Source organism: Papio anubis, chromosome 12 (assembly GCF_008728515.1).
Source record: "Papio anubis isolate 15944 chromosome 12, Panubis1.0, whole genome shotgun sequence".
NCBI classification, from domain to species: Eukaryota; Metazoa; Chordata; class Mammalia; order Primates; family Cercopithecidae; genus Papio; species Papio anubis.
Window position 1 is genome coordinate 80,437,433 of NC_044987.1, and position 27,449 is coordinate 80,464,881.

At 38.3% G+C, this 27,449-nt stretch overlaps 1 protein-coding gene across 4 annotated transcripts in view; it reads left to right on the plus strand.

The window, feature by feature from the left end:
* NELL1 (neural EGFL like 1) overlaps positions 1-27,449 on the plus strand; it is a 960,090-nt gene that overhangs the window by 443,854 nt on the left and 488,787 nt on the right. For all 4 annotated transcript variants that reach the window (XM_017948552.3, XM_009186422.4, XM_021926833.2 and 1 more), the window contains one exon: positions 12,019-12,144. In XM_017948552.3, coding sequence (XP_017804041.2) covers positions 12,019-12,144 — 126 coding nt within the window. The remainder of the gene's footprint in view (positions 1-12,018; positions 12,145-27,449) is intronic.

The window sequence follows — 27,449 nt, forward strand, 5'->3', positions numbered from 1 at the left end:
TAATGGAAAACAGCTTAGCGGTTCCTCAGAAGCCTAAACATGGAATTACCATATGATCCAGCAATTCCATTTGTAGACATATACTCCAAGGAATTGAAAGCAGGGACTTGAGCAGATATTTGTACACCAATGTTGCAACATTATTCACAATAGCCAAAAGGTGGCTTGTTCTAATCCCAACCACATATAGAGGGCCTGAGACTCTGCTATACCATACTAGCTCTGCTTAATTCTATTTTATATATTGTTCTTCCAAGTTAGGTATTATTCGAGATAGAGACAGTTTAGCGAAGTACAATGTTTCTTTCTTTCTTTTTTTGAGATGGAGTTTTGCTCTTGTCACCCAGGCTATAGTGCAGAGCAGTGGCGTGATCTTGGCCTTCCGAGTTCGAGCGATTATCCTGCCTCAGCCTCCTGAGTAACTGGGATTATAGGTGCTTGCCACTATGACCAGCTAATTTTTGTGTTTTTAGTAGAGATGGGGTTTCATCATGTTGTCCAGGCTGGTCTCGAGCTTCTGACCTCTGGTGATCCACCCACCTCGGCCTCCCAAAGTGCTGGGATTACAGGCATGAGCCACCGCACCCGGCCAAAGAACAGTGTTTCTTAACCTTTTTGTTAGAAAATGATTGCTTCCCTAAGGAGTCTTTTAAACATTTTTGCCTTATCACTGTCCCATGAAATTTTATTACCAGAGATACACTATCTGTTCATGAGCGTGGCCCTTTGGGCAACCACAGACCGTTATAATATCTAATATCACCACCATTAGCACCACCGCTAGACCCAGTTTTTCACTCCCTTAGAGGTAATGTCACTCTAGTTGAGAGTGCATGGTGTAGAGGTTAAAAGCACCACATTAGGAGCCAGGTCTGCCTAGATTTTTGTCTGGCTCTGCCCCTTACCTGCTGTATGATCTTAGACTAGTTGCTTAGTCTCTCCATGTCTCAATTTCCTTATGTGTAGACTTGGGATGCTAAAAAGCAATACCTACTTCAAAGAGTTATTATGAGGATTAAATAGTTAATAATATAGGACAGCACCTGGCACTTGCAAAATGTTATACAAATGTTACTTATTATTATTGCTAACAGAGTTCTTTCATTTAAAAAAAAATGGCTTAAAATCCACTGGACATTATGGGCACCAGATTCTCTCCTACTTCCCACCTTTTGGATGGTGTTTTCCCTTCCACCTTTGGATTGTGTTTTCAGTGATAATATGAATCATTATTCTGCATTTTAAATTGTTTTCTCTTCTCTCCCCATCCATTCATTTTTGTTTTGTCTCAACAGTCACATTGCATAGGAGTCTGGACTTAGTGACTTTTAAGAAACGGCTTGAGTACTTTATGGTTTTCATAATAAGGTCATAGATATAGTCAGATATATAAGAATTTGGAATTGGGAATAAGGTTGATTTCAGTTAAAGAAGCTTATTTTATTTCATCTAAGGACTCTCTCTGCATGGGGAAATATAGGAAAAAGTAACTAGTCTTCTTGAGCACATTCAGCTGATCATCATTCATCATACAGGTGGTAGAAGACAAAATGTTTTTATTGAACCCAGGTTGTGTTCATTAACTACCTGCTCATAGGTCCACAGGCCCTTGTTTGTTTGTGTAAATCAGTCTGGTGTTTAATCACTGGTTAATTTGATTCTGTAGTGAATCAGATCTAAACCTCTGGCACCAAATCATTTATTTTTAAAGGCCTAAAGCCTGTTCACTCTATTTTGACTGCTTCAGAGGAGGTGAATGTATAATTTGACCAAGTAACTATGGGAAATTGCTATTGCATTAACTAAGAAATGTGAATAGTTTTATAGGGGAAACTAAGTTTGCCTTGTGGAGAGGTGCAATAGAGTAGATGCCAGGGGCTAAAATTCCCCAGAGGTCACCTTCCTGCTGGTTAATCTCTTGTGCCTCCATAATATAAAAATGTTAATAATACCTACCTATGTGGTACTTGTAAGGGTGAAATGAATTGATACATGCAAAATGCTTAAAACTATGCTTGGCATAAAGTGGTAGTTAATAAATGGTATCTATTATTATATAAAAAGGTACAACCAGAGATAAAGAGGATATAGACAGCTTTGCTGGTGGTATTGCACTCTTACGACTTGTTTACTCTTGACTGAATTTTCTTTATCTTTGCAAAACAAAAGAGTAGCTAGCTAATGGAATCAAAGAGATAGGAAAGACCATCAATGTTTTATGAAGGCGTCTTTCTTGCATTTTCAAGATTCAAAACAAATATTATTTTTGGGGGGATTCCTTCCCCAGTCTCTTTCAACGGAATTAGCCTCCTCTTTCTCTTGTAGAAATTTTACTGTTTTACAGAGTTCATGTTCTTGTGACTGCCTCTCTGCTGGATTGATACAGGTTTTATGAAGGCAGAGACCACATCCCACTGACATTTGGAACCTTTATTGCCTATAGTATTCAATAGCCTCTCAATGTTTTCTGAATTTCCTTTTCCAATTTCAGGGAAGCCAAAAGACCATTGTAGCTTTTACATTTCTAGGGTGTTCTTTGATTAGCCCAATGGACTCACAAGTCATGACGAAGCCTTGGACCTTTTTGGAAGCACTCACTGGGTTTGTTGGTACCATCAGTTGAAGCAGAGTTCACACCCTGACAGATTGAGGTAGGCTGAGGCACATCCTGAGGTCAAGACTGAATTGATCACCCTTCACTCAATGTGTTTCTTTCCTTGTGGACATTTAGTATCAGTTTTATGGACACCCTCAAAAGTCAGAAATACCAGGTTGGGAAGAAAGTCATGGGATGTTATCTTATGATGCCTTTCCAGTGCCAGCTAGAAATTGATATGCTGTGATTCCCAGGGGCACAAAAAGATGTCTTACTTTATGACAGTGTTTGATTCTGAAATTGAGCCCAGCAAGGGGAAATAAAATGACTTAGCATGAATTCCCCAATATTTAACATAGCTACATGTGGAAAATACTTGAAAAATGTCAGCAATCCAACAATCTAATTTGTATTTCATGGTATATGTAACCTTGTTGAAGAAGACTTCTTTACCAAATACATGGGATGACCAAAAGGTCATTTGAATTTTTAATCTGAAAATATTTGATCTGGTAATCAACATGTCTAATCAACATGTCTGTTTGATGCATATGTTAGAAGATGGTGTTAAAAATCATTTCACTGGGCACCTGAGAAACGTAAAGCGTTATGTTGTCATTATTAGTCAGCTCAAGCTGCCGTAATGAAATACCATAGACTAGATGGCTTGCACAACAAATATTATTTTCTCATGTCTCTAGAGGCTGATAGTCTGGGCGCCAGCATGGTCAGGGTCTAGTGAATGCTCTCTCTCTGACTTTCCTTTTCCTCGTGTCTTCAGAAAGAGAGCACTAAATGTCTGTTCTTATAAGGGCACTAACCCCATCGTGAAAGCATCACCCTCATGACCTCATCGAACCCTAATTATCTCCTAAGGGCACCATCTCTAAATACCAACATATTGTGAGGTAGGGCTTCCATATATGAATTTTGGGGGGACACAATTCAGTTCATAGCAGTTATCTAGGCATCTCCCTAGATTGTCTTACTGAAGCGGCATCATTGTCTGGGGTAAATACCCAAGGTTTGTTGCCTCATGCCAAGGAAATCAAGGACACGGACACATGTGGAGTGAGGTTAAGAGTGGAGGTTTAATAGGCAAAAGAAAGAGAAAAGAGAAATAGCTGTCTCTCCTGCAGAGAGAGAGAGTGGCACCAGAGTGGGAATTTCTGTCCAAGGCAAAGTGCACAGTGTTTTATAGACAGGATTGATGAGATAGTGTCTGATTTACATAGGGCCAAAAGACTGGTTGAACCAGGAGTGGCATTTACGTCACATTCAAGGAAGCTGGCCACCACACCTTAATATTTTATTATGCAAATAGGGTCTCTACCTGGCCATTGCCATGTTGCCTGCTCCCTACTGTGCATGTGGTTGACAAGGAAAGGAGAAAATGGAGCCGCCATGTTGGACAGGCCTAGGGCCCAGGTAGCCTTTTCCTGTTGGCACAGCTGCCAGCATTCACCCATGCAAGCTTCCAGCTTGCTTATCTATGTCTGCAGCTTGATTTTACGGGCTGCTGTTTGTTAGAAAAGAAATTGATTTGGGGGCTGCTTTTCATAAAAAGGAAAATCTTACCAAGCACTTCCTTACCCTCACTATCTTCCTAAATAATTTCTTCTTAACTCCTATATCATCACTTCTCCCCTTCCCTGCCCAACCCTCCCCTCCCCTCCCTTCCCCTCCTCTTTCCTCCCCTCTCCTCCCCTCCCCTCCCCCTCTTCTCCTCCCCTCTTCTTTATTCTTTCCCTTCCCTCCCTCCCTCATTCACCCTCTCCCTCCCTTCTTTCCTCCCTCCCTCCCTCTCTTTCTTCCTTTCATCTTTCTTCTTTCTCTCTGTTTCTCTCTCCTCTTGGCCCACTAATGCTCCCTGTGACAACATGCCTTAAGGCACAGACCTCCGTGGATTAAATCTGATAGATAGCTATGTTTTGCTTGGTTCAAAATGTTTGGAGAAAAGGATGAAGCCAATATTTAAAAAATAATGCTAAGATTTTCACCTTCTCTAAAAAGATCACAGACATAGCCCACAATTCCTGAGAGGCAATACGGACTGTGGAGTTGTGCTGCCTGAACTCCTCTCCTGGCAGTCCAGTTCTACTTCCTAGCTACGTGACCTTAGACAATTTACTGCATGTTTCTATGCCTCTAATTCCTCATCTGTAACATGAGGGTAATTCTAATATACACCTCATAGAGTGTGAATATTAAATGAGTTAATCCATGTAAAGCACTTAAAACTGCCTGGTACATAGAAAGTACTATATAAGCACTGTTTCTTATCACACCTTCCTGGTAATGTTTCACTAGAGCTCCAGTTTTCTACAGTCCACATTCTTCCTATTGTTTTTCTACCACTGGGGTTAAGTGTCAGTTTTTATTACCATTGGCCTTGCACCATGTTTTTTCTCTTATAAGAGAGATCCATTCTGTTGTTCTTAGAGTAGTAAAATGAGAAAGGGGGAGAGAGAGAGAGAGAGAGAGAGAGAGAGAGAGAGAGAGAGAGGGCTTTATGCATTAAGAGAAATAAGACTTGATTTCTTTGGGGAAAGGACATGATTTGCATATATTTTTTTTTACATGACTTCTATACGTATTTGTGTTCCTAGGTTCTATAGGCATTTGGTTTTCCCCCCTTGCTTTAGGGAGGACGCTATAATTATAGAAAAACATGGAACATTGGATAAAGCACTAATTTCAGAATGAGAAGACTTTGATTCTATTCCCAGTGCAATGATTATCTGTGTTCCTTTGGGTAAGTTGGAAATTTTCTCTGGGTCTTTACTTTCTCATCTGAAAAAGAGAAGAATATATCTCGTCCACCTCAATGTTTTTGTTGTTTTTAATTTTAAAAGTATTTTTAGAGCAGTTGTAGGCTCATAGCAAAACCGAAAGCACAGAGATTGCCTATATACCTCCTGCTATTATCCATTATCAATATCCCTCACCTGAGCGGAATATTTGTTACAATTGATGAACCTTCACTGACATATTATAATTACACAAAGCCCATAATATACATTTAGGGTTCACTCTTGGTGTTGTGTATGTTATGGGTTTGGACAAATATGTAATAACCTGAATCCACCATTATAGTATCATATAGAGTATTTTCACTGCCCTAAAACCTCACTAGATTTTTTTAAGTTCAAATCAGAGATAGATAGGCCCAATTAAAAAAAAAATCAGTTTGACACAAAGGGAAAGTAGTGATTATTCTAATATACCAACCAGTTAGCCAACACCTCTGTGTTTTTATAGCTCATGATCTCTGCAAAGTCAGTAGGTTCAAGTCTGATTAAATTGCTCTGCAAGTTATCTTACCAGTCCATGAAGAACTTGCCAAGAGCTATGCTTCTGTGTGGATATCTGCTTGCTCAACCTAGTTGCTCTTAGTTTTCAGGGGAGATGTCAGCACAGTTGACACAGCTATCAAGAAACAGGGTGGGGGCTTGGGTCATCTAAGTAGTATTTTCCCGGACCTGTATCTTGGGAAAGGCATCTGGAACATCTGCAAGCTCCTCTTGCAAAAAGAGGGGGTGGCCCAAGAGAAGCTACTCCAGAAGCATGCTTTTATGATATGGACAAAAGACCTGACTGTGTCAAGAACTTTAGAACCGATGATTGGCTAAATGGTTTCTGGTCCAACTCCCTGAATGTATATGTGGGAAAAACCAAGGTCTTAAGAAGAAAAGTGACTTGCCCAGTGCCACAGTTAGCTAAATGAAAAAGCAAGAATAGAACTTGACTCTTAACTGTTGATCCAGTGTTCTTTGTCTAGTAGTTAGCGTGGAACAACTATCCTCTTTGGAGTCATAAGAACCTTGGTTGAAATTTTAGGTACTCTACATGTAGTATATGATGTCAGTCCATGGGATGGTTAGGAGTAATGTGATGAGAGGCATAGAGTGCTTGACCAAAAACATGTTCTCGAGAGCTGTTGATCTTCTTTCCTTTTTAAATGTACACAGGGAGTGGGGCATGCCTTTTCCCCTCCTGAGTATATCCCTCCCTGGGTTCTTTTTCTAGGAAATCTTTATGGAAGAAGTCTGAGTAGATCATACCATTTTATTAAGAGAATTCTTTGCATCTGCTTCTATCAGCTACCCAGGCCCTGCACTCTAATTTAATGATGATGATGCCAAATTTGAGTCTGTGTTTGTTCTGAACTCTTATGCAGATGGAGCCTGGTGATATGTGAAGAATCATTATGCCACATCAAGTTTCATTTTACAGTCCATAAGTATACCTTTTAAAACAAAAACAAACTATTGCACCATCCTGGGGAGGGATGTAAATCATGTATCTTTATTACCTCCAAAGACCACCAGAAAATGAGCTCTAATATTTCAAAAGCGACAAGCCATTTATATGAATGAATCGCAATTTAAGCCCCATTATACTCAAGATGATATATGCTGCAATGGGGCTTATAGATGTTTCTCTAATAATACTTAATAATAAAAACCTTAGGACTCTTTTACTCCTTTCTAATTCTATAGTCTCAAGCAATATGAGTAGAGGCCGTGTCAATCTGTGAGTTCCAGCTGGGAGCAAAATGCTTCTGCCTGTGTTGGGGCCTTGGGTCACTGGAGCCTAAAGTGTGAAAGTATAAGGATTTGACTTAAAAGAGCCAAGGAAGCAGTGATGCACGGAGCAGAATTGCCATTTTAACGGAGAATGTAATGCCAGAACAAATGTCATGAATGGTCTTGCACACGGATATAGAATTTAGAGATCTATTTGTTTCCATATACATCGTGATGCATCTAACATAATCATAGTCATAAACATCAGCTACAGCTAACATAATCATAGCATCAAAATGTTATCGAGTGCTAAAACTGGCACAGTGAGAACAATGACAACTTTGGGGTCATATTGTTTGGATTCAGACTCAGGTTTCTATGCTTACTGATTTTGTACTTGGGCAAGTGAAGTGACCTGATAATCTCTGAGCCTCAGTTTCATGGCATGGAGATACCTACCACAAGTAGTCAAGATAAATGGAATGATGAGATGCTCCATATGAAATACCTAGCATAGTGCTTGATATTGAAAAAACAGCAGATATTTGTTGAGTATTTACCAATTGTCAGGGGCTGTTCCTAGTTTTCCTTTATAAGGTATGTACTATTAGACTGTTAGAATATTGGTATCAGCCTGTGCCTAACAATGTGCTTTTAAAATAATTCATCCTTTCAGTAGATGTCAGGTTAACTGTGGTTCTTCCTAGCAAAGCTTTCTGGACTGATTCAGATTTTTAGCGTGAGCCTGGATTTGTGTATGTTCAACTTCCACTCTGAGATTCAGCCTCAGGCTTAGCCTCTTCTTGTCTCCTGGCTTCTGGATGAATATGACCATTGCTCAAGATAGCTGCTTCAGGAGAGCACTCTTGCCACCTGGGCAAAGGTCAGACTGCATTACAAGCCTGTGGGTAGCATACTCATAGCTTTGGTCCAACTCAGTTTCTCTCTTTAAATGTCCATTTGTTCTTTCATTAGGGACTTACAATTTTTGTTTTGTAGTTATTCAATACCCTTCAGAGCCTTTTTTCTGTGAACAAAAAGCAGCATTTGTCCTAGGCTCATTTATAAAATCTCAATTGTTCACTGTTTCTGAAGATTGTTTTCTCAGGATAGCCCAGCTCTCTAAAGATGTTAATTCTTTTTTGACTCTGTTTATAATCAGATTTGCTTTTGAAACACCCTTAAATCCTACTGAAAGTGTCTTCTGGGTTGTGTGTTTCCCTGAGGATGCAGAGGCAATCTTTTGGCAAACGTGTTGCCATTCCATCCCCTGTTCCCATCCCCAAACCATGAGAGTTGCCAATTCCTTTCTTTCTTTTATCTTCTTGTCTCAAGAGAGTCAGCTGGATTACTCCACTTCACTCTCTCTCTCCTCTCCCCACCATTTTTACCATAAGATAGCTTTTATATCTGGTGGTTACATGACAAAGAATAAGCAACGAAGGCAAGATTGTGACAGTTTAATTTTCTGGTACATTCATCAACTTTTCATCTTTATTACAGTGCTTTTTCTGGACTAGTACCAGGAAATTATTAGATATACAAGAGCTGAAATTACTAATGGTATAAACTGAAAACAAAACTTACTCAAAAACACATCAGCAGAGCAGCGGGGATGTGTGGGCACGGGGTCTCAATGATAGGTAGAGAGCAAGGGTTGGATTAAATCCATGTGAAAAATTCTCACTGGGGTTTTCTAACCATCCCTTGTCTGATTTTTGAAAATATTTTTATTCAGGGCCTTGGAGTCTTATGAAACAAGGAAATAGCTTGGCTAGTTTGATTCAAAATAAGCTGTTATAGCCAAGTAACTCCTTTAAATCTAGATGAGGCGGAGGCCTCTCAGCAGCTTGGTGATATCCTAAGGGAAATGACCCAGGAGGTTTCTCTGGGAGATGTTGACAAGGGTCCATGACAGGGAAACATTCATTGCAGTCAGCAGGCTAGTTGGCAGCTGTGGCCCATGGGCTGAAGATTGAATTGCCTCTAAGGCAAGTCCTGACTAGTTTCTCATCTTAAAGGATGGCTGGGCATCCCAGCAGAGTGAGATGGAGTTCAGTGTGGCTGTATCTCTGTGAGTAAAATACCAACATGATTTAGCCTTCAGCGTGCCCTGCTCCCATCAATTCTCTTCACTACAGCCAGAGTGATATTTTAAAAACAGAGAAATTGAATTGTGTTACTACCCTGATGAAAGTCTGAGCTCCTTCACATGGCCCGCAAGGCCTGGCAGAATCTAAAACTGGTAATATTTTATGAACAGCACACTAATGTCCACACAGGATCTGGCCCAAGCTTATTTTTCCAGTTTCATTTCAAATAGGCAAAGCTCCTTTTTGTAACGAAGTCTTCTCAAACATTCTTTTCTGTCTAGTAGGTTATTCCTCTTCCCTGGGCCTGTTTCACTTCTGTTTCATGTCTCAGATGAACCATCACTATCATAGAGAATCCTTCTCTGACTCTCTCAGAGTAGGTCAGATTCCCCTTGTTGAAAGATCTCACATCCTTGGTAGAATTTATTACACATTTCACTCAATGTCTTGCCCATCTGTGAGGTCTATGTGGCATTTTGTTCATCACTCTGCCTCTGGGCTTAGTAGAAGGCTAACTAATGTTCTTTGAATGTACATGACTAAATGATTCTTTCCATTTCTAACTCGACAGATGAAAACTTTAGCCTCTATAGTTTCCCTGCCTTCATTCTCTACCTGATGAATTCTTGTTCATCTTTCAAGATGAAGCTTAATGATATCCTTTTTTGAGATAACTTTTATAGTCATTCTCTGCACCAGTCAGGGAAGGCATGGTGGCTTAAGTCAACAAAGGCATATTTCTAGCTCATGCAACATGTATATGGTGCTTGCCTGGTGGCTTGCTCCTCACTTGGGGGCCCAGGTTGAAAGAGTCTCCTTGTCTTTACTTCCATAGGTTACAAGGCAGAAACAAGAAAATGTGGTAAACTGGATGCTGGCTCTTAATCTTTCCACTTAGAAGTGATTTGCTTCCACTTAGATTTCATGATCAATCATGAGATTAATTTAAACCATGCTTAAATTTGAAAAGGATGGGGAAATACAATTGTGCTATGTGCCCAGAGAGAGGAAAACTGATGATATTTTGTGAACATCACACTAATGTCAAGCAGCCCTCTCTATTACCTGGGTTTTCTTCTTGTTTCCAACCTCTCACTTGTTATGCCTGTTTTCACCTGGCCTTTCATAGTCCTACCAAAGACCTTATAAGCAACGATAACTAAATCACTTCCAAAATCTTAATGTCACCACACTACTCTATGACTCCTTCTTTTAGTTTTCCAGCTCTTGGACTCCAGTGGTCTGACTGTAATAATTCCTTGCCTTCATCAGGATTCTTGGTACAAGTTGAGTTCCCCAGGAAGCAACCTCTGAGATAGTGATTGGCCTGCAGGAAGTTGATTGCCTGAATTATTTCACTGATTTCTGGTGTTTTGTTCTTATTTCTTAGTTATGAAAGTCTTGCTAACTGTAGGTCTCCTTCTCAGATCTCAATGACCTCACAATAACTTTTATTTGTAGGCTGTCTGATCTTTAACTCTGAAAACAATCTGATGTTATTTCAATGTATTTTATTCGGAAATAAATCAACTTACTTTTCTTTTAAAATAAATAGATTGATGAGTTTCCTAGTGACTCAATGTAGCCATTTTTATCCTCAGCTTCTATACGTTAATAATATTAAAGCTCCAATGATTATTGTAATAGAAATACTATATTTGACTAATCACCATTTTCAAGAAGCTTTCATGAAGTAAATCATAGTAAATAACTTCTGAATTCAAATCCCAGGTCTAGCATGTTCTAACAGGATGACTTTGTGCCAGATATTTAACTTCTCTAAGCCTCAGTTTTCTAGACTATAAAATGGGAGTAGTGTTTGTATTTTGCTCATGGGATTTCATATGGATTGAATTAGATAATGTCTTTACAGATCCAAAACATTGGGTTCAGACTTGACCATTGGAATAAAATGATGAGAATACTGGGACCCAGAGTAGTTGAATGCAAGTCATAGGCTATTAATCAGCAGAACCACAACTAGAGCTCACATTTTCTATCTTGGATTCCCATGATGTACTCATATCCTTCTTTCTCTAACCATCACACACAAGCAGTCTGAGTAAAAGGGAACATAAATCTGTGTTTGAAAACAATTTCCAGAAAAGGCTAAACTCTGTGTTTAAGGCTGTAGGTTATTTTAATCCCTATCATGAACTTTTATGAGAAAGCAGGTGATGCTCTGAACTCCATCCCAAAAAGAACAAGATCTTTTGTTGAATCAGCTCATTATTCTATCACATGGGGAGGAGCCCCAGGTCAAAGGATGAGAGACATTAATTTGCATCAGGCAACAGCAGTTGTCTGTATTCATAGTACAACATGGGAGAAACTGGCTACACCATCATTTTGTAGCGTATGGATTGAAGCATGTCTTAGAAAGACATACAAGCAGAGAAGGACTGGATTCCCTTGATCCCTCTGATAAAAGCTACACCATGTACTGTGGACACCTAATAAATATTCATTGATATCAACTTCGTGGACACAGAACTCCTTGAATTTGGACATTTAAAAAGAGTATTCTCCCTGGTAAGAAACTAATAGTTGTAAATTCAGTCTTCATACTTCTTGGACTCTTACCTGTTTTGTCTCACCATGCATCGTTCTAGAAATACTTTCAGCTCAGGATGGGATCTAATGCACCAAGCTGAATTTTCACCTAAGCTTTTGTGTTTAATGCACGTTACTTTTTCTCTTGGCTTCAGTGGACATTCACCTTTTGTAATTTATCTGCAAAATGATTACACTCTTGTTCCATTATTTTACTAACCATGATCTTAATTTTCTTTTCCTTCAGATATTGATGAGTGTGCAGCTAAGATGCATTACTGTCATGCCAATACTGTGTGTGTCAACCTTCCTGGGTTATATCGCTGTGACTGTGTCCCAGGATACATTCGTGTGGATGACTTCTCTTGTACAGGTGAGCTTTAAGAAGCAGTGTTGTTTTTCTAATTCATCCATTCTCTGTACCGTGTCTGTGTTGTTACATTTAATTCTGAGTGCACAAAGTGCTATTTTTACCTAAATAGTTCTTCTCTTTATTATTTCACCCCCACCATTTGAGAAAAAAGCAATAATAAAAAAATTGTCAGCATAATTGATTTCCACTCCCAATATTTCTGCCTGTGTGTGTGTGCTCGCATACACGGGTATGTGATTTGAAACTGAAGTCTCAGTTGCCTATAGTAACACTGAGGGAGTTAGATATACTAGTTCTAAAAATAGAAAGTCTCAATTATTTTCATTTCATCATGATGAGATGTTTTTGTAGATAAGAAAATGTACTTTGTTCCCACTGGGAAAGACAAGGATGAAATTTAAAGAGGTGACAGGGAGCACTTGGTGGTCAAAGTTTAGGTTTATGGGAGCCAGTCAAAACTATATTTAATTCATATATGCTTATTGTCTGTGTCCCGCTTCTTCCTATATCCCTTAGCACTAAAGTGGTCACTGACTCTGTTGGAGTAGTGCTGGTTTTATGGGGCATTTGGTTTGGCTTTCCAATATATTTTCAATCATGTGCATACAGACATGAACAGTAAATTGGATAAGGGTGGTAGAAGATTCCAAGTCTTTCTTCTCTTGGACCAAATGTGTTTAAATACCCAATCTGCAAGTTATAAGCAAAGGGTCCCTTGAACCCAACGTTTCAATCATGTTGTAACTTTTGGGCATCTTTCTCTTTGTTCCAATCGCATTGGCATATAAAAACTGGATTGTTTACCCAGAATATAATACTGCTATTTTTAAATGTACTTTTTTTTCCTGAATGACCTTTTCAGAAGTGCAAAAAGTCGCAGAAGTTAAGGGCACATGTTAGTGTGTCCAAATTTCTTTGCCAGTGATGTATATTTGTAAGTTACCATTCTTTGGGTGAAGGACTGGAGAGTTGAGATTGATGCGGGTTTCTGAGGACCACATAAGGTCAAATCTCATTTATCTGTCTTTTACATATTATAATTAATATTCCTAGGAAAGGAAGAGAGAGACTGCATAACATAGTGTGCTAGGATTTCAGTGTTTTAAAGGATCAAAATTTTTTGGATCAATAAACAAACACTTTCTAAAAAGCTGTAAAGTTACAGGGCCTATCACTCTGTTCTTAATAGTAAATGCAGCTCTTAACTTCTTTTAACCCTATTAGAAGCAGCCAGTGAATATCCTCCTAGCCCAAGAGCACCACATTATGCAACTCAATAAACATTAATTAAGGCCCTGCTGTGTGGAAGACCTTGTTGAAATTCTATCAGAATACTTGTCTGTGCTCGGATTTCCTCACTGAGGAAAGAAGGCAAGAGCTGGCACTTGTCGAATGCCTTAATAGGACAGGTGCTGTGTCTGGTGGTTTATATATGGAACAAGATGGAAAATGTATTATCTTAAGAACTGGCTCCAGAATTACTTTTAGAAAGGGAAATACATTGTTTGGAATAAAAGGTAACGGTGCGGGTATCAGTGGGCACCCAAGGGCCCTTCTCCCTCCTACACAGAAAAGAGTAAATAATACCTCTGCAGGAAAAGTCTACATCAAACACACACACACACTTTTTTTGTTTTGTTGTGTGTGTGCCTAAGAGGGAACACAAAAGACAGAACAAAAGAGAGAAAGAAAGGAGGGGAGAGGAACCAGTCGGAGAGCAGAAGGCTCGGTGCTGTGGAGGACAGAGGGCTGGTGAAAACCATGCAATAGTAGGATAGCTGAAAGGATTTTTAAGAGAAGAAATATTTTATGTGAGGTTTTTTTATTGCTTTGCCATACAGTATGCTATGTGAGTTTTCCTCATTACCCTCAAATCTTCAATAAAGTCTTCCCACCCTGAATGCCTCATGAGAACTGCCCTCCCTCTCCTGTTAGAATGTAAGTTAACATGGTGGACAACAGAAAGGATACCAGTGCGATTAGGATGTGGGGACCACAGAGGTAACCGTTATTGAGTAACCATTGTTACAGTTCTTTCTGCTGCCCTCACCAACATACACTTACTAATACACACACACACATCATTATCATCACTGCCTCCTCTCAGGAATTTCAGAAATCTTGTTAGGGACTGTGGACTTTCATAGGTCATAAAATAGGTGAGGATTTTTTTTCTTTAAAAAGCCTTCTTTTGATCCCAGATTTCTTTCAACCTGCTGCCCTATTTTTCTGCTTTTCCTGACAACAAAACTTCTTAATTTGCCTGTGGTTATTGTCCTCACCTTACGTTTATTCAGCTCACATATGCTCCTCACTTCTCTCCAGTCAGACTTCCATACTCACCATTGTGCAGAGGCTACATTTATCAAGGTCATATATGAACTCTGTTTGCTAAATCCAGTGTTCTTATCTCAGCAGCATTTAGCAGGGCTGACCACACCTTGCTCTTTAAAGCACACTTTTTTTCTTGGCTTTTGTGCCATCCTATTTCCTGGTTTCCCCTCTTTGTCACTTGTCACTCCTGCCCAGTGTCCCCAGCTATTCTTCTGCTGCTGACATCTGAAAGGTTACAGTACCCGCGGGTTCTGCCCTGGTCCCTTCCCCTGCTTACCTATAGGTTCTTTTTAGATGCCTTCATCAATCTTAGACCTTTAATATTATCTTTATGTCAACAATTCCTAAATTTATTGCTCCAGTTCCAGTCTTTTTCCTGAACTTCTGAATTATATATTCAACTTGACATATTCACATAGATGCTTAGTAGGAATTTCATGCTTAACATGGATAAGACAGAACTTGATTTCTTTCCACTTCTGCAAACCTCCTTTTCTCCCAATTTCTCCCATTCCAGCAGAAGCACCATCTATCCAATTTTTCTAACCAAAAATTTAGAAATAACTCCTTCCTCTCCCCAGGGGTTACACTTGATCACCCCTCCACTTTCAATCCATGCTTTTGTCTTGTTGATGCTACCCTTTACATCTTGTCCTAAGTCTGTCCACTTCTGTCTAAATCCCCTATTAACATCTTATCCCCTATTAACAGCCCTGGCCATCACATTTGACTTTCTGCTCCAGTCTTGTTACACCATAACCCATTCTTCACATAGCAGACAGAGCATTTTTTTTTTTTTTTAAAAAAGAGAAGTCATACAACTGTACTTAAAACTTTGATCTAGTGTCTCATTACATGGAAATCAAATCCCTATTTCTTATTTCAATGTATAACCCTATGTGATTTTCCTTCTTTCCCTTCTGTCTTGTACCCTTTCTTTCCCTGTCCATTATGACATGGCCATTCTGACCTTTGTCTTTTTCTCCATGTAACAAGCTTTTTTTCTGTTTGTTAAGACCTTTGCATGAACTCTTGCCCTTTTATAGAAGTCTTTTTTCTCTTCGTATTTGTGTATTGAGCTCTCTTGTCATTTACCTCTTAGCCTAAGCCTCAGAGAGGCTTTCCATGGTCAATATAAATAACCACTCTGTTTTTTCTGTCATACCACCTGATTTTAATTCTCTGAGTAATGCATATTATTATCTGGAATTCTCTTATTTATAAATGATTCTTTTATTTGTCTCTTTCCACTAGAACATAACTCTGAGAGCAGGGAACTTTTTCCTTTTGTTCTCTACTATACCTTGACTACTGAGAATATTACCTGGCAAAAAGCAGTGCTCAGTAAATATTTGTTCAATGAAATAATGCATAAAGCTACTTGACTTTGGGCAAATTCTTCACTTTTGAAAATCTCATTTATAAAATATTGCTCACATCTGTCTTACCCACAGGTTATAGTGAACGTCAACTAATATATGTGAAAGTATTTATCATAGCACTTTTAACAGTAAGGATAGGATGTTCTGTAGGATGTTCTGTAGGATGTTCAGAACATTCTGTAGGATGCTCTAAATATAAGTGACTTAAGATGAATTTTATTTTTTGCTTATGCTATTTGTCTATCCCTGATCAACAGAGATGTTCTGCATATCATACTCACTTTGGGATGCCAGCTGTTGGAATGGTCACTGTGGTGAACATTTCCAGTCACCAAGACAGGGAAAAGAGATCCTGCAGGCCCTCCATCAGCCATTAAATGTACTGACCAAGAAGTGACACAAATCATGTCTACTTACAACTCATTGATTAGAACTAGTCACTAGTTCCATCCAACCACAAAGGGATGAGAAAATACTGTCCTACCTCATGCCTGGAATGGTAGAGAACCAGAAATATTTGGCAAATGGTACCCATGCCTACTATAGTGAGTGATACTAACACATTGCCAACAAATATAGTTTATTTTGACATGAGTAGCTGTTGATTAGGATAACCTTTTTTCAACAGCAGTTCATAAGCTATGTAGGTATTCTCAAAAAGTATGGGCACATTGTATTAAGTGCTATGATAGAAATGCAAGCAAAATACATTGAAAAATGGCTCTTGATTGCCAAGATGAAGTGTTTGAAATGTTTTCTTAAAGCCATGGGGGGCTGTGGGAATTGACTGAGGCATGCTAGCATGCAATGGCTATATTATGTTAGGGATTTACAATGAGAAGTATGGATGGGAGATAGGAGAGAGGAGAGCCTCTAGGACAGATTCAAGGACTTTCATTAGACACTAGACACTACATAGTAAGCTCGAGTCTTTGGAATGCTGACATTTACTTTGTGTCGTGAAAATAAGCCTGTTAGACCAAATGGGCTCTGTACTCTCCAAGATATATTATGTCCCCACCCATAATCTCTGCCATTTTTTATTGGCAAAGAAGACTTCTTTCCCTAAGTGGTCATTTGCCTGTGGAATAGATGAGGTGTATGATAGATATCTGCCACCATAAAATGTCTGTTCAGATGTTTCATTGCCAGATGATAATTTACCTGGAGAAGTTGACAGGCCTAAAGGCATTCCTTTATTTGACTCAGGATTCTGATATAGCATTTCCATTATTGACATTCTTTATTTCCAAAGACCATTCTAGTCTCTTCTCAAATCAATCAGTACCTGCTGACACTGTTCAGTTGGTTTTATAACCATGTCAAGGTCATATTTTTTCCTTTCTTTTGCTGTTTTATATCATTTAGCTATGCTACTTACTTTTTAGAAATCAGTAGTCATACTGAAAAATTCTATTAAACCAAAAATCGGGAGCCTAAACTTAAAGAAGATATATCAGCTTTGGTGATTCATTGATTTATTGGATGATTAATTAATTAATTATTTAACTATGTATGAAATATTCAGTTAGTATCTGTCACAAGTGTTATAAAAGATAGCCACCAAGATTATTAAAAAATAATGTCTGACCAAGGGAGTTCATGGTTCGTTAATTAGGCAGTGTCTTCAAATGAAAAAACTCAAACGTTCATTCACGATCAAAATATCGTTTGCCAAATCAGTCCTTCTTTGAAATCTTAGTAGTTTAGTTCAGTATTAGATGTTTAACCCTGTTAAACAAGTTTTTACTACTTGAGAAGTTTTAAAGAAGGAAAACCAAAAGAGTCTTTCCCAATTCTGTGCTGACAGCCATGGTCCTTTCAGAAGTCTACACCTGAGACAGTGGATGCTAAGCATGACGGAGGAGAAAGGCAATACATTACACAGAACAGGAAATTTTAGCTCTTACCCAACTTTTTTCGTACTAAAAGTTGAAAAAAAAAAAAAAAGGATTATATGTATGGAATAATAAAGCTCTAAGAGTTCAACATTGAGAATAATTATCTAGAGCTTAAAAGTTTGCTGTAACGTAATCATTACCCCCCTGGGGACTGGGGTTTTGCTGACATGACTGTGTGTTATATATGGACCTCTGTACTTTTTTATAGGAAAGTCTCCCTTGGCCTTTGGAAGGGTGAAATCTAAAACATTTGGCCTCTGACACTTGGGGGAGTTTTTGGCCTTGGAATTTTTGTGCGAATTGAAATTGCTTTGTCTCTTGTAAGAGATCCCTGAGTTGCTCTTGCTCTTCTGTGAATTTTGAAACTGAAGGAGTTCCCCGAAATGGAGGTGTTACAGGGAGGAGGGGTTTTTCTCTCCCCCATATGCTTTTGGGTTTTGGAATAGTCAACCCACTTGATTTATTGGCCTCTGACTTTCATTTATCCCCAACTAAACTCCCCGTGTTTTTGGCTGTTTGATAAGACATTATCATTAGATACGCAGGCAGTTTTAAAGGAGGATATTTGTGATTTACAATAGCATGCAGCGATAAGACAGATACTTGACAGTAATGGGTAAGCATTCATTTTTATGCCAAAAGCTTCCCATGAAGGTAAGAAATAAAGGGAACAAGTGATATAACAAATATCCCATGTGATCTCTATTACCTTGCTAAAAGGATTTTTATTTTCTTGATATTGGCATGGAAGAAACCTTAAAGGAAGTTTATGTTTGAAATAGTCAGAGAAAACTTAAAGACTTAGATATAATAGCCTATTAATTTAATGGTTTGAATTAAGTACACTATAATGAAAAGAGGTTAGACAACAGTTTAAATGCCTTAAAAGTAATAGTTAGTTGTTAGGAATGTCAGGCTAGGTCTCTGGAATATGCTTTACTCCCATGATGAACTATACAAATATTTTTGATGAAATTTTATTATTATTTTGATCAATTATATTGATGAAATAGAGAATATTTTCAAATATGATATATGTGATTTTTTCACATTTAGCGGAGCCACATGAAATGGAACTAAAACAGAACGTTCTCCAACCTGATTGAGCAAAATGGTAAATTTTCCACCGAGCATCATTATCTTTCAAGCCTATACCATGTACTTGTGTCAGAATGCTTGTCCTTGTTTACCATTGGTTGTCTGGCAGCATTAAGGGACAAGTTACAGGACAATTGCTTGGCTTTCAGTCTCAGAAGAGGTGATACATTTATAAGAATGAACAGGTCGCAGGCCTCTAGATTATTTTACTTTAGTAAAAATATGCTATATGAAATGCTTTATAGAATGAAAGCTACTTTTTGCTTGTTAAAAATAACTAGAAACTATTTATTGATATATTGAACAAGAAAAGTCAAAATAAAGCACGTATTGCTACTTTTGCATATTTCAAAACCAACCTAGAAGGTCTGATGATAGTTATTCATCTATTGTTTTGATTTGTATGGCTGGAATTTCTCTCTTTTTTTCTTCCTTTCATTTAAATAGATAATTGGCTCTGTTACCTTCCTTCCCTGCGCCCTCAGCGGAGGAATGCTACTGTACCAAAAGCAGGATTCCCAAATCCTAATTCTTTAGGGCAGAGATTCTCAATTCTCACCTCAGGGTAGAATCATTTGGAATCTGGGATCTGTCCCTAGAGATTTTGATTTTGGCCTGGTCTGGGGTTGGGACCCAGCTTTGGTGGGCTTGTTTAAAAGTAATTCTAATGTCCATTCAAGGTCAGGAGCCACTGCTTTAGCATAGAACAGAAGAACAGAGAGGGTTGGAGTATGGAGAGAATATCAGAGGGAAATGGGAAGGGAGATGAATTGCCCACTGTATTTTGTAAACGAGAAAAAAGATTCCGTTGAACTGGTGGTGAGAAATGTGGAGTTCAGGAAGTCATGAAGCAGGGACTTGGATGGTTCCTGGAGGAAGGGTCCTGCTTCCAAAGCTGCACTTCCGAGATGTATAAGTCACTGGATAGACAATGGCTGTGAGGTACCTCTGTAGATGGGGCCTCGTGGGAAGATGCTGAATCTTTAACTATGACGTTGCTGCTGCAGTGCCTGAAAGAGCCCTAAAGTCAAATGGAGCATATCCATGGTGACCTTTGTGTTCCATGGGCTGAGGACTAGGCTGCTGCTTCTGGGCCAATGCCTTGGTTATTGGAGGTCCTCTAGAGTCATGATAGAGCCTAATAGAAGTGGGGAACACTTAAAATGACTGAGACATTTCATTGACCCCACTATCTCAGAAGAATAGGAGCTCACAACCATTCAAGTTGAATTGAAGAAATTATAGAAACTTTCATCACTTGTACAAACACTTTTGTGACTGGACTTCTCAACCTATCACATATACAAAAAATGAAGTCAATAAAAGAACAAAACAGAAAAAAAATTAAGAGGTCCCTCTAAAGAGGGACTGTAGTTTAAAAATTCATGGAAAGTTTGTTTTTCCATACCAATTTTAGTTTTCTATATGTGGTACTGGAAAAGCCAAAGACCACATATTTATTTCATTTAGTGATAGTAGTATTAAAATAATGTTAGGGTTTATTAAATCCAGCACATATATCTTAGGGAGACTATCAAAGCTCATTTACCTTGAAATTTCATGATGAAAATAAGTCTGAAAGACATGTCCAGTGTTTGATTGTTTTGTTGGGTTTAAGTGGGAGTTCCTTTTTGTTCCTGCATGTGTTATAAAGGACCTGAACCACTTTGGCTGTTGCAGAACAACCAGGATCAATGATGGAGCTTGCCCCTAGGGTGTTTGTGAACAAACCTATTAAGTACTGTGTTGCCCTTGACCCAAATTCATCATAAAAGCCTTGTTAATATTTCTGTACACTCTATTGTTAGATTTATGCATTCAGAATCACAATAAGGCTTTCTCGTAAAGAAGGAGTTTGATTAAGGATGCTTTAGCGCTTACAAAATTGTTGAGGCCGGTCTTGCAGCTTCACTCTATCCACATTCAGGTCATACAATGAATGGACATTTCTCTTTAACAACCAGAGTTTTATCTTTTATTCTTTATTTCTATCTTAAAGACATGGTACATGCATATCTGTCTGTCTGTCTGTCTGTCTATCTATCTATCTATCTATCTAATCTATCTGCTGTCATTATTTCCATAGTTTTTAGAAGTATAATGAAGTGTCTTAAGATTTTGTTTTCTTTTGCTAAGATAATTGGGAATATATACTAACTATTCTTTGGCCAAAATGAAAGCTATAAATTCTCATGGTTAAAGTCTAGTGTATAAATTCTACTGGTTGCAAGCTTTGAGTATGTCACTTATTTACTTTGTGAATCAGAAAGCCATTTAAATTCTCCGCTTCTTCATCAGTATTCACTGTACATCCTCACAGAGTTGTTAAAGGATAAAGTGACACGATGTATGTATATCAGTTTGAGTGAGTTTAGCTGAAAGAATGAAAAAAAAAAAAAAAAACCAGAATAACATCAAATGACTCAACTGGCTTAAATGACAAATTCTTATATAACGCAATGACTGTGGGTACAGTTTTTTTTTCAGAATTAGTTAATTCAGCTGCTCCATGAAATCCTCAGAGAAACAGATTCTTTCTAACTTTTTACTTGGTTATTTTCAGCATGATAGTTTTGGAACTTGATCTAGCTCCCCTCAAGGTCTCAAAATGGTGAAGTTACTCCAAGCATTAAATCCTGACTTAACCATGTCCCAAAGTCAGAAGGGGAAAGAGATTTCCCTTTTCACAGCCCCTTTTTAAAAATAAGAATAACTTTATTAAAAACCTCACCCCAACAGATTTGTTTTCATGTCTCTTTAACAAAAATAGTTTGACCTACCTATTTGTAAAATATACCTTAGAAAGATAAATAAAATCAAGATTTATTGCCTGAGGCTTGGGCAGATCCCAGCTTCTTTTGTAGTACTTGGATAACTTACATCTAAACAAAATGTGGGTTCCTTTGTCAAGGAAGATGTGTGTGCCTGTGTGTGTGTGTGTGTGTGTGTGTGTAGATCCACAATTGTTAGAGTATATTAACAGCTTTGAAAACATGTTTCAAGCTTAGGATTAATCAAAAGAAATGCAAATTAAAATGAAAATTCGATAGCAGTTGTACTAAATTTATGTATGTGACTATCTGTGTGTAGATGTATAGATACACATATATAGATAGACATATATGTCAATCACCCTTTTCTGGAAATGGTTCGGGAAATCAGCACTATCATACATCACTGATGGGAATGTAAATTGATACAGCCATTCCTGAGGTTAATTTGACAGCGTGTATCCAAAGGCCTAGAAATGTTTGTTTATAGTAACTTATCCTAAGAAAACAATCAGTCACAATTATTTATGTAAGAAAACTTTCATTGTGGCCATTTATTCCATTTATTATTTGTAAGAAAAAAACTGGAAGCAGCCTAAATATGAACTAATGAAAATTCGATTAAATAAATGACAATCTATCCATATAGTAGAACATAATGCATATTAAAATAATGTTTAAAAGAATATGTGTCAATGGAAAAGTCTCATCATATAATATGATTTAAGCAAGTATGTGTTTTATTTTCCAATTCAAATACTAAATAAAAAATATGTTTGAATACATATGCACATACACATGCAAGCACAGACACATAGAAACACAGACAGGAAATACCCTCACACTCCTTCCCAAATAAACAGGGAACAGAGGGTATCTCTGAGTGAATGATTAAACACGATACTTTTTCTTTATACTCTATATATTTTCTGAATTTTCTGTAGAAAGAAATATAAGGCAGTGAACCTATATACGTATTATTATGAAAAAAGTGTTATTAAAGTATTAGAAAGCAGAAAATGCTAGACAAAGTTGATATTGAGTTTTTTTCCCCCAAAGTCTCCTAAATGTTACCTCACTAAATTAAAAAAATATATATTTATGACCTGGTAGGGATAATGTCTTTCATCTTTTGTGACATAGATTATAGTTCTGAACTAAAGCAATTAAAAGCAATGGCTTTGCTTCATGTTCCTGGAGAATCTGCATGGCCAATATGGCAGCTGAAGGCCACTTGCAATTCTGGTGCTGTCTTAATTCAGGCTGCTGTAATGAAATACCTGACACTGGGTGGCTTATAAACAATAGGATTTTCTTCCTTACAGTTCTGGAAGCTAAGAATTTCAAGATCAAGGTGCCTGCAGATTAGATGTCTGGTGAGGGCAGATGATGTTTTCTCTCTCTCTTTTTTCTTTTGAGATGGATTTCACTTTTTGATGCCCAGGCTGGCGCAATGGTGTGATATCGCTCATCGCACTTCCATCTTTCGATTCAACAATTCTCCTGCCTCAGCCTCCCAGGTGGCTGGGATTACAGGCATGCACCACCACACCCAGCTAATTTTGTATTTTTAGTAGAGACGGGGTTTCTCCATGTTGGTCAGGTTGGTCTCGAACTCCCAAGGTGGGATTACAGGCGTGAGCTACTGTGCCTGGCCAGATGATGTTTTCTTACTGTGTGCTCACATGATGAAAGGAGTGAGAGATCTCCCTGGGGTCTCCTTTATAAGGGCACTAATAACCTAATCACGCCCAAGGCTCCACTTCCTAATACCATCACCTAATCCTAACCAGGTTAGGATTTTAACATGAGTTTTGGGAGAATGAAAACATTCAGACAGATTTCAGATGCTGTTTTCTTCCTGGCAGCTGATCTGATAGTGGGGTCCTACCACTATCAGATGAAGGGTTTTATGAAGGGTTTTCAGAAACAAGGCAGTTGGTCCAGATTTTTCTGGATTAGGGCCAAGACAAAGAGAGATACTGAGGGGAGCCTGAAAAGATCCAGTATTTTCATAGGAAAGCAACCACTGAATGAGAGAATCAGGGAACATACATTCCAGTCTTCCCCCTACCACCAGCTCTCTGAATGTCATCATGTCAACATTTTTCTTGGACTTTGAAAGATTAAGGTTTAACTAGCTCAATGGTTTTCAGTCAGAATAACTTGGATTCTAAATAATGTTTCTTTTGAAGAGAGTTCAGCTTCTTAAAAAAAAAAAGAATTATTTTACAAACTATTACCTTTCTAATTCTATGATTCTGTAAGATATGGTTTCTGACCTCTAGGAGATTATGGTCTCTTTGGGAGACATAAAATTTACATTTAAGTAGAATAATTTTATCAGGCATATAACTGAGTTCTAAATTGTGAGTTACAGGCATTAAATGCCATGGGAAAGAGCATTGGTACTAGGAGAAAGGACATTTATTACTAACTGCTAGAGAGGAAATGTTTTCTACCCTTCCACGGGTGTCTGAAAGGGTTTGAATTTGATGTTAGGTGGGAGTGCATTGAGAAGTAATTGGGTGCCTGGTGCTTGAGAAATAGATCCATCTCCATTTTTATTGATCTACAATGTGAACTAGAGGTTACCTGTGCAGAAATGGGAAGAATATAGGGCTCTGAATCAGCCAGGCCTGGGTTTCTGCCCCAAGTAGGGCATTTATTCATAGGACCAACTCAAATCATCTTCAGGGAAATGGACACATCTTCTTTCTAGAATCTTACAAGGAGTGAATGAGAGAATATTTGTAAAGTGCTTGGAAGAGAGCTCAGCACAGAGTAAATGCTCAATAACTGTTAGCCATTACTACCTTTGCACATGAAGAATCTATGTTGAGGTGTGGGAGGTTAAGGAACTTGTCTACAGCTGTAGGCTAGATGGTGGTGAAGCAGAGACAGGAAAACCAACATTGTAACTCCATAGGCTCGAAGACAGGATAGGATAGCAGGCCGTGTAACTCCAGAAGTTCAAATATAAACTCCATCAGAGCTCTTTTGAAAATGTCTTTAAAATGTGAATGTGGATGAGATCAGGTGCATTCAGACCAAAATCTCAGAAGTCACCACGGAAGAACTTATTCGCGTAAGCAAGCACCAACTGTTCTCCAAAAACCTATTGAAATAAAAAATAAATAAATAAATAAATAAAAATGCTAATGCAATGTGTTCAGCAAGCAATAGCCATTGTTAGAAAGAAATAGCTTGGGACTTGTGACCAGGTGAATCCGTATTTAACCTATAGCTCTGCCTCTTACAAGCTTTGGAGTCTTGGGCAGATTCTTTAAGTGCTGCATACCTCAGTTTATAACACTGAGAAAGACGATTGGGTTTTAAGGTTTGATCATGTGAAAGAAAACCCAACCCAATGACTGAGTCCTAGGTGGTACTCAATATTGAAGCCCTAAGACCTGTTCACCATATTCCCTTCTTCTCCCTCTCCTTAATAAGTAGCTCTTAAAGCACTTAAAAGGACACCAGGGCACCTTAAGATACATTTGGAAGGCCGCTTGGCTTGAGAAGTCCAGGCTATGTAGACAGTGTTCAGGTTCTCTGGGAAGATGAGCTTGGAGTCAGATGCTTTCGGCTCAGGAGTTAAGAAGGAGATGATGTAGTGTAAAGTGGACTTCAAAACAGTTTATAACTAGCAAGGAATACATTCCTTTAATTCAAGAGAAACATCACATTCCTAGAGTCATTAGTTTGTGAGTTGCTGTAGAACAGAGCTTTGGAATGTGCTCTGTTAGCTCCCTTTAAAAATTTAACTTTGTTCCCTGAGAAGGGAAGCCCCTTAAGCTGCAAACACTTTTTGGCTTTTATCAGCTCTGCTGGCTGGCATCTAGTTAGTCCTTAAGGGTGGTCATAGGACAAATTGTTTTCAGAGAAGCCTGGTCTAGGTTGGACACCAGGATGGAGTCTTTGGCACTCAGGAAATTTCCTTAGAGGGAATTTGCAACACACAGAGAGACATGTAAAGAAAATAGCAAGTTTAATAAAATTATAAAAAGAGTTTTTCTAATTATAAAAATAGTATATTAATACTATAGTAACATTAAGAAATTTAGAAGAATAAGAAGAAAATAGGCTGGGCGTCGTGGCTCACACTTATAATCTCAGCACTTTGGGAGGCCTAAGTGGGAGAATCATTGAGGCTAGGAGTTCAAAACCAGCCTGGTCAACATAGCAGCAATCTGTCTCTACAAAAGAAATTTTTTTTTTAAAATTACCGGGTGTAATTAGCCAGGCATTATGACATGGGCCTGTAGTCCCAGCTACTCAGGAAGCTGAGGAAGAGGATTGCTTGAGCCCAGTAGTTCAAGGATTCAGTGAGCTATGATCAGAGAAGAGGAAGAGGAGGAGAAGGAGGGGAAGGAGGGGGAGGAGGAGGAAAATGACGACAGCGTCTATTAACATTTTGCATTTCGCAGTATTTATCTTATGTCTGTTTTCAATGCCTGCATTTGTAGTCTACATGGTGGAAATCACACTGTCACTAATGGTCAATATTCCATTTTTTCTTTTTATTTCATAAGCATTGCCCAAATTAATAAGGTTATTTGGAAAATATACTTGTTTATGGTTGAAAATATTCTCTCATATGGGCATATCATCATAGCTTTTACTGCATTAGAGAAGTATTAACATCCAGTTGCCTCTCTGTCTTCATTTATTTTTAACAGATGCATGCATTTTTTTTTCTTTCTCTATTATGATGATGATCATTGTTTTTCCTCAGTTTGGACAAAGAGTGAGTCACAGAACAAAACTCAACCAGCCCAACACAGGGACTGTGCATGCTTAGGGACTCGTGGAGGGGAGCATCTTAGTTTGTCTGATGTTTTTTATTTAGGGACATTTTAGGGAAAAATAGGAGGTTACAGAACTCTGTAATCTTAATAAATATCATGATGTTTTAAGGACCCCACATAATTATTTTACAGAAAAGCACATGGTACCTAGACAGTGGTGCTCTAAAGTGAGTCTTCGCCTCATTTATGAGATGTGGCTTTCATATTGATATTTTCTGATTGAATTATTTGTCCTTTAAAATTTGAAGAGTATTCCCTAGATGAACTAGCATTTTTTTCCCCCTTTTGGCATTTATTTTCCCATTCTGGTTGATAAGCAGACTGTAGGGAAATTATTAAAGTATCAGGAGTTTCAAATAGCTGGGATGTTAGAAGCATATGAGGCATCAGAAATATCTTCAAATTAAAGCCATTTGATTCTGAATTTTGATGAAGTGTTGAAGAAATGTGCCTGAAGAAATCTAACTTGTGAATTATCCAAAAACTTTAGTATTTTTTCTCATTAGGAGAGCTATGTCTCCCTCAAGCAGATCGTCCATTTAATTGGTTATAATAAAAATGTGGCATTGATCAGAAGAGGCAGACCTTATCCCTTACTATCAGTGTGAGAGGGGGATGAGGGAACAATTATTGTCCCAGCCAGGGGAGTGTGGTAGTATATGACTGTTACATCACGACCACCCAGGCTGAGTGGTATACAGTACAGGGGAGGGAATCAAGTCAAGATTTACCCTGTAATGCTTTTCTTGGCCTCAAGCAAACTGTTTATTTTTAGGACAGGTTGGAACAGCTCACAGCTTTGGAGCCAAGCCCAGGAGGGATACCAGAGAGTAGTCCCCTCTATCTAGTTTTAGGATTTAGAAAACTGACAGGTTACAAGGTAGCACTCACATGTTGTCATGCTTACCTCTCAAACCAGCTGGAGTTCTGAATGTATTCAACCTCTACTTGGACAAGATTTATTTTATTTCAACTTTTCTTCTAGCTCTCTTTTCCTCTTGACTCTAC